We start from the raw sequence: 15,319 nt of genomic DNA, 5'->3' as shown, positions 1-15,319 counted from the left end.
CACTGAAGATCTTTTGGGTGTCCCACATGAGCTAAAAAGGGGCCTGGCAAGTTCTCTTAGAGAAACATTGGATCCTGGACCACAGCTCCCACCTTCCTCAGCCAGCAGAGCTGATGGTGAGGGGGTGGAGGGTTGTAGCCCAACCAACAACCAAAGACCCAAGGTCAGCAGAGTTAGTGCTCTTATTTCCTCTCCAACTAGAAGACACTCGTGAGAAAGGAGAAAACAGGAAGCAAGAAGCAAGGCAGCACACAGGACATGGAAGAAATTACAGAGTTGTGTTTTTTTAAGGGATGCAGGCAATGGAGAGGCTAGCAAGAGATGTGAGCCAAGGCAGCAGAGTCTGGCTCTCCTGTGACATCTGCACTGCGAGATTTACAGGACAGATGTGGCTGAGGAGAGTTCACAGCCCAGATCTAGTAGCAGAAGAGTTAGGGAGCGAAATGAAGGGCAGCTTAAGAGGAAAGCAGGAGAAAGGAACCTTCACAGCACCCGAGGAAGTTGTTCAGGTGGGAGAAGGAAGGAAGGAAGGAAGGAAGGAAGGAAGGAAGGAAGGAAGGAAGGAAGGAAGGAAGGAAGGAAGGAAGGAAGGAAGGCCTTGCTAAAATGAGCCTTTTGCGAAAGAACAGCCTGTGCACGTTATAAAGAAGCCTCTGGAGAAAACTAGCTAGAAATGTGAGGGCTTGCTGAAGCAGATCTTGGGCCTATGCCATAACCATCTCCATAATACAAACACAGGGGTCAGCTAGGGACTGTAGGGAAGAGGAACGCCCTCCTCTGAGCGACAGGGGCAGCTGGAAGTCAGAATAGCAGGTCCTAGAGGCAGAGGTCCAAGGCTTCCATAGCAGAGAGCCCGGGTGACATGAAGGGCAGGAGGCTGACCTGGCCAGTGGCTGAATAAAGGGAAGGAAGGGGTAGCCGAGTTAAGACTTTCCAACGGCAGAGGCGACCACCATTAGTTATTGCGACAAAACCACTTTGGGGGAAGCATTGGTCAGGCCCAGAAAGTTGGAGGAGAAACCTTTGATAAGGGCTAGTACAAACAGCTGGAAAGGAGATGGGAGAGGGCAGCCAGAAAATGGAATAACATGGAAGGAGGTGCAAAACCATGGCATTTGCTAGCTTGCCTGTCATGCTGCTGTCTAGCAGATGAGCAAAGTGGCAGAGGCAGGGAGGAGATCCAGGACTCTGGAGAGGAAGCCAGGATATGAACCCTGTGGTGATCACCCTTCTTCTCCCCAATCCCTACCCGCTTCCCCCAATTTTACTTAATCACACTTCACATCCTGAACTGTGAACAGAACCTGGTAGCGATGGGAATCCCACAAGCCTGAGGGCCAATGGGTTGAGGGCAGAAGGACAATACTTCCTGGCAGGGTGGATTTGATTGAAAAAAAATTGATTTAAATCACAATTTAAAGCACTAGTCAGTAAGACTTGATTTAAATATTTTTTTTTTACAGAAAGACTCATTCTTGCTGGTATAATCTTAATATTTACAACCAGATAAAGGTTTCATTTTTGGAATAATAAATTTTCAAAGTAGTTTTTACAGTTATATAAAAATTACTGATTTGCTTACACTATTAGAAATACATAGGCAGATAATTATGAGTTTATTGTGAGGTGTAATAAGTTGTTTGGATAACTTTTCTGCTGTACTTTATTGGAAGGAGAAAATCATTTCCTTAATAATAATTTAAACAATTTATTTAACTAAAACAATAACATTATAGCATATGTATCCACTTTAACTGATGTGGTCAAACAAATTTTGGTTTTTTTTTAAAAAAGAAGAAGCTTAGACTGACTTTTAGCACACATGAAAAACTTAAAACAAATCCTTATTTACTGATGAACAGCCTTTGGACTATAATGTAACTTAAATAGAAAACTTTCTTTAGAAAGATTCTTCCTCTAAAAACATTTTGTTTTAAAAATCCAATTTAAATTTTAAAAAATCCAATTTAAATTTTAAAAAAATCCAATTTAAATTTTAAAAAATCCAATTTAAAATTTAAAAAATCCAATTTAAATTTTAAAAAATCCAATTTAAAATGTTAAAATCTGATTTATTTTTATTTTTAAAATCATTGATTTTTACCCACCCTGCTTCCAGGCCACCCTTTTTCAGGCTGTCCCAGGCCCTCCATGCCAGTCCTCACCTTGCTCTTCCTGCTGAAGGGCCAGCGCTTCCCCTTGCTCTTGACCAGCAGGCGGGGGTCCAGGCGACCATCGAGGGTGCCGCGGGGGGTGCCAAGGCTGCTGTCTGATGAGGTACGATTGATGGGTTGGCTGAAGTCTTCAAAATCCATGTCTCCTGGCCTCTCAAAGCCCGATTTGTGCAGTTCAATCAGCATCTGGGAATCCTACAGGAGAAGAACATCCTTCTGAGTGACCTTGAGGAATTGAACTACCTCCAGCCCAGTTGTGCTGCTGAGCCAACACAGTACAAACGAGCAGGGGCTGAGGACCAGAGGAGGATATGGCAGAAATTTTGTGGTAGTTTGAGAGTACACAGAGTTTGTGGGATGTAATCCATTGATACGGTCAAATGCAACATTCCTTATTTCCCTAGAGTAGGCACAAGCAGGGGGACATCCCTGCTTCCTCCCCCTGCATGTGACCTGGGAGACGGGCATTGCTCTGGTTGACTCCACAAAAGAGCCATGCAGCCATTTTCTCAGTTGGTCTTGTCTGTTATTGCTTTCTTGATGATCTTTTGCTGCCATGCTGCTCTCCTGCAGTCATTTTGTTCTATTAATGCAATTTTGCTGTCTGCTGGCTCTCAGCCAGCAGCACACGAGTTCAGTCTCCCAATGAGATAAACTCACTCTTTCTTTGTATAACTATTAAGTAGAGCCTGCCTTTCAGGGATCATATCGTGAACTGAAATGTGAGTAAACCTTTTGTTACTTTACTCAGAATGAGCACTTACTTCAGGGTTTGGGTTCCAAGTTGTTTGAGTACCAAGACGTTTGAGAACCAAGGTACCACTGTATACCCGAAGGAACGTCTCCATCCCCATCGCTCAGCCCGGACACTGAGGTCCAGCTCTGAGGGTCTTCTGCTGGTTCCCTCACTGCAAGAAGTGAAGTTACAGGGAACCAAGTAGAGGGCCTTTTTGGTAGTGGCGCCCTCCCTGTGGAACACCCTCCCTTCAGATGTCAAGGAGATAATGAACTATACAACTTTTAGAAGACATCTGAAGGGATCCCTGTTTAGGGAAGTTTTTTAATGTTTGATGCTTTATTACGTTTTATCTATTGTGTAAGCCGCCCAGAGCGGTTGGGGAAAGCCAGCCAGAAGGGCGGGATATAAATAAATTTCAAAAATTATTATTGTTATTACCCATGCATGGACTACAGCGGTTATTTGACAGCACACCAACTATTACGCGGGACACGGGAGAAATGTTACAACTTATCTGGCAGGCACTTACGTTCTTCTCATCCACCACATCTGCTGCTGCTTTCATGCCCTCCAGGCACTTGCCAATGATGGGCATAACTTGCTGCTCTGTCTCTGAAAAAACGCAGTAGCCTTCCTTGAGGCGCAGTGTCCGTCGCTCGTCCATCTCTTGCAGCTTCTAGGAATGGAGGGAAGGAAGGAAGCAAAACACACACAAAAGGGACAATCAGAACTTGAGGATTAGAGAGGGAAGGTTCCTCACGGGGAGCTAGGATCCCCTCAGCACCGCCGTCCTACCAGAACCCACATCACCCACAAAACGAAGAGGCCAGTCTGGTTATCACACACCTGCTCCTTGCAGTCAGCAAGGCATGTGGCACTGGGAAGGCTGGCACAAAGTTTAAAATGGCACGATGCCATCTAAAAAACACCTGTTATAATAGCTGCATTTCGGTTTGTTCTAATGCGGTAGCGTCCAGGCTCAACTTCCCAGTTGTCGCCAGATAAAAAGTTTTCAGGTGACAGGACTAGCGTGTGGGTGCATTTTCTAGCATTTTCAGGGCTGTCGTCAGTAGACTGCAAACTGGCAAGGATCAATTTTAATCGAAGAAGCAATAAACTGCCTTATTTATTTTCTAAGCTATGTTTTTAAAGTTTTTCTGATGAGGCAGTGGGAAATGAGTAAGAAACCCTTTTAAAACAACCTTTCCTTTTAAAGAGGGGTAGCTATGGTTTGCTGTCAGGCTATCTCAAAAAGGCCTTTATTACTGAGGTTTTAGTAGTGAGCAAACGCAAATTTAAAATTTTAAGTTTTAAAGGTTAATCAATTAACAAAAGGATCCCATGCATGCCTTACTCAGACTTTAGTCCCATTCAGCTCAATTTGGAATTTACTCTCAGGTAGGCATGTATATAATTGCAGCTGAACACTTCAATTGTGTGGCAGCCCTAATAATGTTCACGGAATTATTATTTTTTAAAAGCCCACCCCAGGAATGGCACTTGTGAAGTCAGGAAAGGTTAAGATCCCTCCCACCTTCCTCCATTACCCCCAGAAAGGAGGTTCTGCCTGCTTTCTTTGTTGTGGGATCTTTCCACATTCCGATCTCAACCAGCACCTTTCCCCCACAAATGCTAGAAGCCTTCCCCACAGAGCAGAGATTAACAAGGCTGCAGTGGCCCAAGGTGAACTTCCTGACGAAGGCATTTGTTATAGGTCTCCAATGACCTCCACTGCCAAGTTATTTTCTTCTGGCGGAAGGCTGAGAGCCTATCTAATGTCTCAAGTCAGAGAGAGAGAAAATATTCCACTAGGAGGAGCCACAAAAAGAGCTGCTCTAGGAGAGGCTCTAGTTTTATGGAACTCCCTCTTCTAAAAGTTCCATGGCGCTTGCTTCATTTTAGGTGATCTTTTCCTCCGGCTTTTAGCAATCCTTGGCGTTCGCTGGTCCCAATCTGCTGCTGCTGCTGCTGGACAGCTAGTTTTTAGAGCTGTTGCTCTTTCCCCTTGTTGCAGGGATGGAAAGATCAGAGTATGTTTCTGGTTCATGCTAGTTTCACACGTGTTCGTTCTTAAGTGTGTTCTGCCCTGTTTCCACATCAGTATGTGATTAAAACAACAACAACTATTAACGGAAAAATGCATTAGAATTTGCATTTTGTTATTTCCCGCACGACCTGCCACAAATATGCTTTTGGGGTGCATTTAAAACTTATACATGCATTTTGTTATGTTTCTGTGAGCAGAGAACTGCATTGCAAAATTTTGAAGAGGGCAGACACTGAAGGATGATTGGATTCTGATCTGCGTATTAGTGTGGGGGTGCAAATCAGGTCGGTTCACTGAGAAGAATCCCTATATGGTTGGTTTTTATACAGCAAGGCTTATTTTTAAATGTTGTTCTACCGTTTTTTATTGTTTGTTGTGGGCTACTTTGAAGGACTAAAGGGAGTTGCAAGAAAACTCTAAACTAAAATGTTAGAAAGTTGCTTAGAGAGACTTGCATTGAAGATTTGTGGCATCTCCAAAAAGTAGAACTGGCTCTGGTTGTGGTTAAACTTCTGTAGATATGAAGCATATTCATTCTTGCTCTCCTCAGCCATATGACTCCTCAGGTTTGCCTGCTGCTTTGCCTGGAGAAGGTAAGGGGAAATGCATCAGCAGAAATACTTTGGTTACAGTAAGCTCTACAGTAGAGGTGGGGAAACTGTGGCACCTCCAGGTGCTATGGGATTCCAATTCCTACCAGCCCCAGCTAACATGGCCAGTGCTCAGGGATCAAGGGAGCCCAGCAAAATCTGGGGGGACCAAGGTTCCTCATCCCTGGGCTTAGTAAGTCATCCAAACCTAGGCCGGTGGGTTTAGAGACAAACCACAAGATGTAAACCGTAGGACTGTCTTGCAGACTGTCTCGCCAGAGTGGTGCATGCTCTAGTTTCAGGGAACCAGGCAGAGGGCCTTCTCGGTAGTGGTGCCCGCCCTGTGGAACACCCTCCCATCAGATGTCAAGGAAATAAACAACTATCTGACTGGTTCCCCATAACTTCGCTTCCTGCAGTGAGGGAACCGCCAGAAGGCCCTCAGCACTGGACCTCAGTGTCCAGGCGGAACAATGGGGGTGGAGATGCTCCTTCAGGTATATTGGACCAAGGCCATTTAGGGCTTTAAAGGTCAGCACCAAAACTTTGAATTGTGCCCGGAAACGTACTGGGAGCCAATGTAGGTCTTTCATGACGGGTGTTATGTGGTCTCGGTGGCCACTCCCAGTCACCAGTCTAGCTGCCGCATTCTGGATTAGTTGTAGTTTCCGGGTCACCTTCACAGGTAGCCCCACGTAGAGCGCATTGCAGTAGTCCAAGCAGGAGATAACCAGAGCATGCACCACTCTGGCGAGACAGTCTGCAGGCAGGTAGGGTCTCAGCCTGCGTACCAGATGGAGCTGGTAGACAGCTGCCCTGGACACAGAATTGACCTGCGCCTCCATGGACAGCTGTGAGTCCAAAATGACTCCCAGGCTGCGCACCTGGTCATTCAGGGTCACAGTTACCCAATTCAGGACCAGGGAGTCCTCCATACCCACCTGCCCCCTGTCCCCCAAATAGATGATGTCTTGGCTTTAATGGCTAACTGGGGAAAGAACCTGTGGTTTGCTTAGAAAGCTTTCATAAGCAAAACCAAGGGGTAAGTGGTCAATTACAGGGCACAAGCAAGCAAGTGACTCAGGATATCCGTCATGACTTCCATTGCAGAAGGACTCCGATACCCTCCTAAACACTATTAGGGATGGGGAGCAGTGGTACACTCCTGTTCAAAAGCACTGACCTTCTCCACATCTGCCTTGGTAGCATTGATGTCCTGGTCCAGTTTCTCGGCAGTCAGCACAGCTTTCTCAGCCTCTCGGCAGTCTCGCTCAAACTTGCGCTTGCTCTGCGGTTAAGAGAGAGAGAGTCTTTGAGAGTGAGGGATGCCCACCACAGCAAGCCTAACGAAAGCCTACACCCATTTGGACGCAAAGCGTGAGATGCTGCCATCTCTCTCCTGCAGGGATACTGACACGAGCATCACTCGCACTTGGGCGATGAGATCTCTTGGTTTCACAGGCAGGATTAAATCACACCACCCATTAAGTGCTCCCGTTTTGTTAGCCCCGTTCTGGGCTTTCAAATAAAAGCTGGAAATGGGAGGAGGGGTTAACAAATTGTTATGTATAATGGGCTTTCAAAACAAGGTGCAGTACAATCAATAACACTAAAAAAAGACTCTGGCTGCAGGCTTACAATTGAATGACACACACAAACATTTACTGGAAAAGGAGTGGGTGGAAAGGCTGTTTGTGTACACTGTCTATGGAGCTACTTTCAAAGCTTGCTGAGGCTTTGAAAGAAGCTACTAAACAAAGTGGGGACGCGGGTGGCGTTGTGGGTTAAACCACAGAGCCTAGGGCTTGCCGATCAGAAGGTCGGCAGTTCGAATCCCCACGGCGACGGGGTGAGCTCCCGTTGCTTGGTCCCAGCTCCTGCTCACCTAGCAGTTCGAAAGCACGTCAAAGTAGATAAATAGGTACCGCTACAGCGGGAAGGTAAACGGCGTTTCCGTGTGCTGCTCTGGTTCACCAGAAGCGGCTTTGTCATGCTGGCCACATGACCTGGAAGCTGTACGCCGGCTCCCTCAGCCAATAATGCGAGATGAGCGCCGCAACCCCAGAGTCGATCATGACTGGACCTAATGGTGAGGGGTCCCGTTACCTTTACTAAACAAAGTGATCTCACCTTTTATTTGGGGGTGGAGGTGGGGACAGATGGCATAATTTATTGGGGTGGGGGTAATTCAGGTATAATTGATTGTAACCCAGTGGACAGGAGGGGAGAGGTGGAGAATGGACAGGTGACCTTTCCCAGTTTAGACAGCAGGAGCTTCACTGAAGTTCACCAACTGGAAGGTCACAAAAATTCGTCTTTCCAGATTGTCTCCACGTTCTCAAGGCTTCGCTTAAGGCAGGGCTCAAAATTCAGCCCCCTGAATATTCTAAAGTACAACAAAACCCACAAACAATTCCCCCCATTAATTCATGTGGGGAAAAGTAAGCACAACAGTGTGTTTGTGTCCTGTAGAACGCAGGAAGGTGAATCGCAATGGAGTCACTGCACAGCCAAAATAGGGAAGGCGGGAACTGGCTTCGGTAAGTGCCTGCACACTCACATGTAAAAACTGAGTGTACCTGCGTGTGAATGTATGCAGGAAGGACATTCAATGTATGCAAGGTCTTATAATATGATTTTTTTCTGCTTTAAGAGAAACATGAGCAAGTATACCATTTCTTTTTGAGTCTACATCTAATGCATGCACACTCCTACAAGGGGCTCTTGAAAACCATTTACAGGTTTCAGTCTTGGCTTATTTGCACATCATTCTATTACACCTTCTTTGAAATCTTCTCTTAAAACCCTTCATGCAACGAGACCAAAGCGCTAGCAACAATGCCAGAGATGGATTCAGTTTTGTTTCTGGGGAGCTTGCGCCTCTGCTGCTCATAAAGGCTTGTTCTTGCGTTGCCCAAGCTAGGATCTCCTCCCCCCCCCCCCCCGATGATTTACAAAAAAGTTGAGAAGTTCTTGGAGACTTCCAAAGGTAACACAGGAGATTCTATGGTTGATGCAGTAAAGCGAGTGCTACAGCTAGTGCGTTCCCCCCTCTCTTTCCATGTGCATTGGATTTTGTCATCTTCTTTGCTTTCCTCCATCTGTCATCCCCAAATTTAATTTTGAAAAAAGGACAGAGGAAACATTCTTGGTGGAAAAAAGGCCTCTTTCGGTCTCCTCATGATGTTTCCATTCACTAAATGTTTGGAGAATTCTAAAGGGATCAATCACCCCTCCACAGCTGTGTTCCTGCTCCGAACATTGGCCAAATCCACAGAAGTTGTTTTAGGTCTTCCGAGCATATGAGCCTCGGATTCTGCACCCTGTATGTAGAGCTAGGCTGAAGATAAAAACAACTCACATTTTCAAGTTGCTTGAAGGAGTTCTCCAGCTGCTGCTGAGCCTTTCGGCCTTCTTGCAAGTGCTGGAGAAGGAGAAAGTTTACAGAATGAAAGCCTTTGTTAGAAGTGTCATTGACAGTTCTGCCAATCATTTTCAAATGATGACAGAAGTACCTCAGAAAGAGCAAAAGACCACCTGCTACTACCAAAAGAATCTTCTAGCACCTACCTGCTACCTGATCTACCTAACTCTTCCTATCTCTTCACCAGAACACTACAACCCTAAGAAAACTTACTGAAGAAATGGGCCCCAAACAGGTCCAAGTCCCTAGTGTCTACAATCTGAAAAAGAGAGTTTGGGGACAGAGTGGGGTGGGCTTCAAAGGAGATGCCTCAGCTTGAAAAACCAGAAGTACTCATAATTCAAGTTACAGGTAGGTAGCCGTGTTGGTCTGAGTCGAAGCAAAATAAAAAAAATCCTTCAGTAGCACCTTAAAGACGAACTAAGTTTTTATTTTGGTATGAGCTTTCATGTGCATGCACACTATCTGACGAAGTGTGCATGCACATGAAAGCTCATACCAAAATAAAAACTTAGTTGGTCATAATTCAAGGTTACTTTCTAATCAGGTACTCTAGTCCCACTGTGCTGAAATCATGCAGACTACTCCATAGAACTTAATTCTGAAAAGACATACAGAAATACTGCAACGAATAAAAACAGATTAAAACACACGCACTGTAGTGGCTACGATATTTTCAAATCCTGAATCTAATTGCTAGCCCTCCTCTCCAAAACCTGACTAATTTTAACATTATCCTAGTTCCCAACCCTCAGTGACTCAAATAGTCAACACTGCTGATGGAGAATTTAGCAACAACAATGTAGTATTTTTAGTGTCCCCTTTTTGTTATGTTGTTCAAATTGATTTTATTGTTTTTTATTTTATTTTATTGTGCTTTTGCTGTTAACAAACACTCTCCTGACGGAAGAGTGACAGATAAACCAAAATGGGGTGGTTGTTTTTTTACGGGGTGTACTTTACAATAAGGCATGGTGGACTCAGCAGTCAAAAACAGTTTTTGAAAGCAGTTTGCCACGCAGTATACAGTGACTGCTGCTCAGACTAAGAACAGATCTACAGCCCTCTTGGGCTTACAGAACTGAGTTTCAGAGTTCTCTGGATCTTGGCCGTAGTAAGTACATAAAAAAATCTCTACGCCAATGCCAGCAGCCACCAGGAACATCTGGAAGTAGCATGGATGCTCTCCCCACAGATGATGCAGATGGCCAAGGGAGCCACTCTGTATGCACAAAGGCAAAAAGGCCAGGGACACTATGCCTTCAGCTCCCTGCTGAAGAAGCAGCAAGAGAGCCGGGGGAGCACAAAAGATGAAGTGCCCCTCACAGAGAGGTACACCTGAACGGTTTTGTTCGTCAGGACCCCTGGGCAGCAGAAGCAGAACCTGATTTGGTCCCCCGGTTGACCACCATGCAGAGTTTATCCACACCACAAAGGCAGGCGAGCACTTTACAGTACCGACTTCCTCTCCTGCTTGAGCTCCTGGGAGTACTTGGCAACCTCCACACAAATCCGCGTTAGAAGGTTCTCAGCTACCAGCTCACGCTGGCCTGCAAAGTCGTTCAGCTCCTTCACCACCTGAAGGAAGGCCTGATATTGGCAGAACCTGAAAAGGAGAGGAAAAGCAGGAAGGTTGTGCCCAGCAGCAGAGACTTACAGCGAAGCAGAGACTCGGCCACTCATAGCCTATAGGGGCGTCATGCTGGTGTCAGAGTGTGTTTCTATTTCTGTGTTTGTCTCTGCTGAGGAAGTCCCAGATCACTCTCCCCAACCCCTTAAACTTTACTCCCATTAACTGAGTCCCCCTCCCTTCTAGCTACTGCAACTTCATTTTGACCCCCACTACTCTATTGGCTACCACCCAGTGTCAATCACTGCCAATTACTGCTGCTATCCCCTTAAGACAGAGCAGGACAGACAAACTGTCCTATAATATGCAGGTGCAACTCTGAAAATTAGAATATAGTCGAAAAGTGCATTTATTTCAGTAATGCAACTTAAAAGGTGAAACCAATACAGTGGTACCTCTACTTACGAATTCAATGCGTTCCGAACGCACATTCGTAAATCGAAAAAATTGTAAGTCGAATCCCATAGGAATGCATTGGGAGAAAACATTCGTAAGTTGAAGCAACCCTATCTAAAAATTCGTAAGTAGAAAAAATCCTATCTAAACCGCATCCAAGATGGCGGATGGAGCTCCGTTTGAAGGTACAAACATTCGTAAGTAGAGGTACCACTGTATATGAGATAGATGCATGACATGCAAAGCATGTCAAGCCTTTATTTGTTGTAATTGTAATTATTTGTCGTTAGGCAGGGCAATTATAAATGGAATGTAATTCATGAAATGTAATAGCGATGTTTATTTTTGTATTATTGTAACTCTTTGTTTTATTACTGTGGAATTTCCAAAAGAAAGCATTTGTAAAAATTAAAAGGAAAATAAAAAATAAAAAGTTGCATTACTAAAATAAATGCACTTTTCGACGATATTCTAATTTTCCAAGTTTCACCATACAGTTTGTCTGTCCCGCTTTCTCTTAAGGGGATAGCAGCAGTAATTGGTAGTGATTGATACTGGGTGGTAGCCAAGACAGTAGTGGGGGGGTGAGAAGTCACAATAATTACAGATATACAACAAAGTCACAAACAGTTGTTGGGTAGAAGCACAGTTCTAGCTGAGTCAAAAGGCTCCACTCGGCAGAAACACAGAATACAAACAATGTCAGCACTTGCAGAGAGGAAGCATTCATACAATTGTAGAGTTGGAAGTGATCCCCGGGGGTAATTTGGTCTAACCCCCTCAACACACGGTTCCCCATCCAATTTGAAACCATACCAGACCCTGCTTAGCTTTGCAAATGTGCTAGCAGTTTTATTGCTGCACCTTTCATATCAGTTGACATATCTAGTGTTTTCTTATCTGTGTATCAGCACAATAACTAAGGATGGAGCATTATCCCTGCTTATTCAGGAGTAAGCCCCACAGAATGCAATACATGCTTAGAGTACATGAATTCAGCATTCAGCCGGATCCTGCATGCAGGCCAATGATCATGGATGATGAGAGTTCTAGTCTATGGCGACTATGGTGTTGTGGCGCTCATCTTGCTTTCAGGCCAAGGGAGCCGGCATTTGTCCACAGAGAGATTTCCGGGTCATGTTTTCAGCATGACTAAACCACTTCTGGCACAACGGGACACCACTGAGCCTCTTGGGCTTGCCGATCAGAAGGTCGGCGGTTCGAATCCCTGAGACGGGGTAAGCTCCCATTGCTCGGTCCCAGCTCCTGCCAACCTAGCAGTTCAAAAGCACTTCAAAGTTCAAGTACATAAATAGGTATTGCGGTGGCAGGAAGGTAAATGGCATTTCCGTGCACTCTGTCTTCCGCCATGGTGTCCCTTTACCTTTTTTACTGCCACCCTGAATGACTGCTTGGGTGGTCGACCCTGCAAAGAGCAAAAGTCTGTGAACCACTGACCTAAGTTTTTGTGGTCAGAGAACTGTTGCCTCAAAAATGTCTCGCACTGAGTAGGAATATCTCATGCATCGCTGCAACTAACCATGCACTTGACACAATACATACTTTGATTCTGGGTCTTCTCGCGTAGTCCTCTTGGGAAGATGCTTCTTCACAAGATTCCTATAAATGAGAGCGAAAATGAGCTAGCCGAAGGCATTTTGCTGCCTGAAGATGAGCCCCCGTTTTGCCCCCCCTCCCAATGCCTCCTTATATCATTCAGACATCAAACTCCTGCCTTCATTTATTGGCTGACATCCTGTCACCTGTTTCATTTTGCTGCACCGCGGGGCTGACAGATCAAAAAACAGGAGCCAGGTCAAAAATTGGACAGCTTCGATATTAGGCCTGTAAGAAGCGGCTCCAGCCATTTGTAGATGGAAGTGTTGATAATCGACACAAATGAACACCCCAGAGATAATTCTTATCAAATGTGACAAGTTTAAATAAGCTGGTAATGTTTTATACAACAATTCCCCATGAATGCTGGATGTTGAGCAAATATTTTATCTTCCTTATCTTTTCTAAAGTGTGCATGTGGGATCTTTGGTCACACCAATCTTTTGTTTTAAAAAGTAGGCACTCCCCAACCCTCCAACCCCCATTCATGATGTCCTAGTTGTTGGCTTACATCTTTTAAGAAACAGCTTTAAAATCATTTTTCTTCAAATATTAGAAATACACAGAAGATTTGGCAAGACCCACAACGGGAGCTTGAAATAGGGAGAAAATCAAGCCTGCTGCCCAGGACTGACCTGCTGGGGGCCTGAAGGGCCCTGCCCTGCTTCTCTCCACCTGGCTTGGGGCGAGGCCTGATAGGCTCCATAAAGGACTGCTGCCGCTGCTGGGCAGAAAGGGCTTCGTTTTTGTTTTTTGTTTTTTAAAATTGCTTTTATTTTTTATCTGTGCCATTTTAAACTGTGATTGATATTATTGCTGTATTCCTAGTCTTAGATTTTATGATTTAAGTGGAAATCGTTTTCCATTTGGTTATTTACTTTTTGATGTGTTTCATTTATTCCTTGTGACTTTTGTTATGTTGGCAATTATGTAAATCTTGCCATGTTGTAAGCCGCCTTGAGCATTGTTTTAACTATGGAAAGACGGCATACAAATAAAATGATGGTGATGATGAAGTTGGGATGCATTTTAAAATAAGGAAAGATGAGCCACTTTTATGTGGAACGGGAGTTTCTTACAAAGCTAGACAGAAGACTGAAGTAAATAATAATTTACCCCCAGCCTGGGGATATATATATATATATATATACTGTACCAAAAGGACGGAAATAATAATAATAATAATGATAATAATAATAATAATAATTTATTATTTATACCCCGCCCATCTGGCCGGGTCTCCCCAGCCACTCTGGGCGGCTTCCAACAGAAAAATAAAACACAATAATCTATTAAACATTAAAAGCCTCCCTGAACAGGGCTGCCTTCAGATGTATTCTAAAAGTCTGGTAGTTGTTTTCCTCTTTGACATCTGTTGGGAGGGCGTTCCACAGGGCAGGCGCCACCACCGAGAAGGCCCTCTGCCTAGTTCCCTGAAACTTGGCTTCTCGCAACGAGGGAACTGCCAGAAGGCCCTCGGTGCTGGACCTCAGTGTCCGGGCAGAATGATGGAGGTGGAGACGTTCCTTCAGGTATACTGGACCCTCTCTGGCTCTAACAGGGAAACATTCCCTTTGGAGCAGTGTCCATGTTGTTCCATAAGACAAGTAAACTCTATTCTAATGTCTGCCGGACCAAACAAGGTCCACCTGATTTAGCCAGGTAACTTCCAGAGTGGATTATCACCATGTGCCCTCGAAGGCTGCCCTCGAAGATGATTCAGAAACCTCGGTTGGTCCAAAAAGCAGCTGCAGCCAGATTAACTGGCTGGGGTTCCACTGAGATCTCAAACAACCCCTGTTCTGAAAAAAAAATGCACTGGTTGCCAGTTCATTTCTGAGCCCAACTGAAGGTGCTCACCTTAGTGAACTCCGACTCCAAATATCTGAAAAGCTGCCTCCTTTCCCACAGAACCTCTTAGGTGGTCAGTCAGCAGGGGCCTCCCTCTTGGTAGCTCCTCTGCCCCCAGAGGCTCGGGCATAGGGTGGCCAGGGAGAGGGCATTCTCTTGGGCGGCCCCTAAGCTGCTTCCCCACAGAGGTGCGCCTCGTAGCTTCATTATACGGCTCAGCCAAGGGAACAGGCTTCGCTAGGCTCAGCTGTAGCTTTCAAGTGAGCTTCAGAAGAGGGGCAACAGGAGAACAGCAAGCACTGTACTTGCTCTGCGGACGCTTTGTTTAGTTATTTCCTGTGGTTTTGGCAAACCGTGCATGAAGTGGTGGCGGGAGGCTGGGGTATAAAGGAGCCCGCAGCTGATGGACTTTGTGCCCTTCTGAATTTTTTGCAATTCTACGCCTCAAGAGAGGGGGAGAAAACCTTTTAAGGGAAAGGAGCCAATTGAGTAACTCTTGACTCTAAAAGGAGTAAAACTCGTGGAAAAGGACGGGGGGGAGCAGAGGTGAGAAGCGAACAGACTAACCAACAAAGTTATTGGAGGAGGAGGAGGAGGAGAGGAGGAGGAAAGGGGGGAAGCAAAGCAGCCAACTTTTGTGCTGCTGCTGCCCAGTTCAATCACCTCGGAGGACTCTGTTCCCAATTCCACGTTTGCCTGGTCATCCAAGACCGGCAGACTGGGTGGTGGTAGGAATGAGTGTCACAGGATCCAGCCAAAGAGCAAAGGGACTTGGATGGCCCTTGAAATACTGAGTCGGCCAGAAATTCAACACTCTTTTGGGTCTTCCTGGACAAGGGGCTCCGACCAAA

At 45.3% G+C, this 15,319-nt stretch overlaps 1 protein-coding gene across 3 annotated transcripts in view; it reads right to left on the bottom strand.

Moving 5' to 3' along the window:
* Nucleotides 1-15,319, bottom strand: part of TRIP10 (thyroid hormone receptor interactor 10) — an 80,583-nt gene that overhangs the window by 17,763 nt on the left and 47,501 nt on the right. For all 3 annotated transcript variants that reach the window (XM_035140377.3, XM_035140379.3, XM_035140378.3), the window contains exons 3-9: nucleotides 12,564-12,620; nucleotides 10,433-10,580; nucleotides 8,912-8,974; nucleotides 6,734-6,838; nucleotides 5,416-5,544; nucleotides 3,443-3,589; nucleotides 2,166-2,369 (exon numbers count right to left, since the gene is read on the bottom strand). In XM_035140377.3, the coding sequence (XP_034996268.1) occupies nucleotides 2,166-2,369; nucleotides 3,443-3,589; nucleotides 5,416-5,544; nucleotides 6,734-6,838; nucleotides 8,912-8,974; nucleotides 10,433-10,580; nucleotides 12,564-12,620 (853 nt within the window). The remainder of the gene's footprint in view (nucleotides 1-2,165; nucleotides 2,370-3,442; nucleotides 3,590-5,415; nucleotides 5,545-6,733; nucleotides 6,839-8,911; nucleotides 8,975-10,432; nucleotides 10,581-12,563; nucleotides 12,621-15,319) is intronic.

The sequence above is a fragment of the Zootoca vivipara genome, chromosome 15, assembly GCF_965207765.1.
Source record: "Zootoca vivipara chromosome 15, rZooViv2.hap1.1, whole genome shotgun sequence".
Classification (NCBI taxonomy): domain Eukaryota; kingdom Metazoa; phylum Chordata; class Lepidosauria; order Squamata; family Lacertidae; genus Zootoca; species Zootoca vivipara.
Note: the sequence above shows the minus strand (reverse complement) of the source record. Positions and strands in the feature narration are given on the sequence as shown.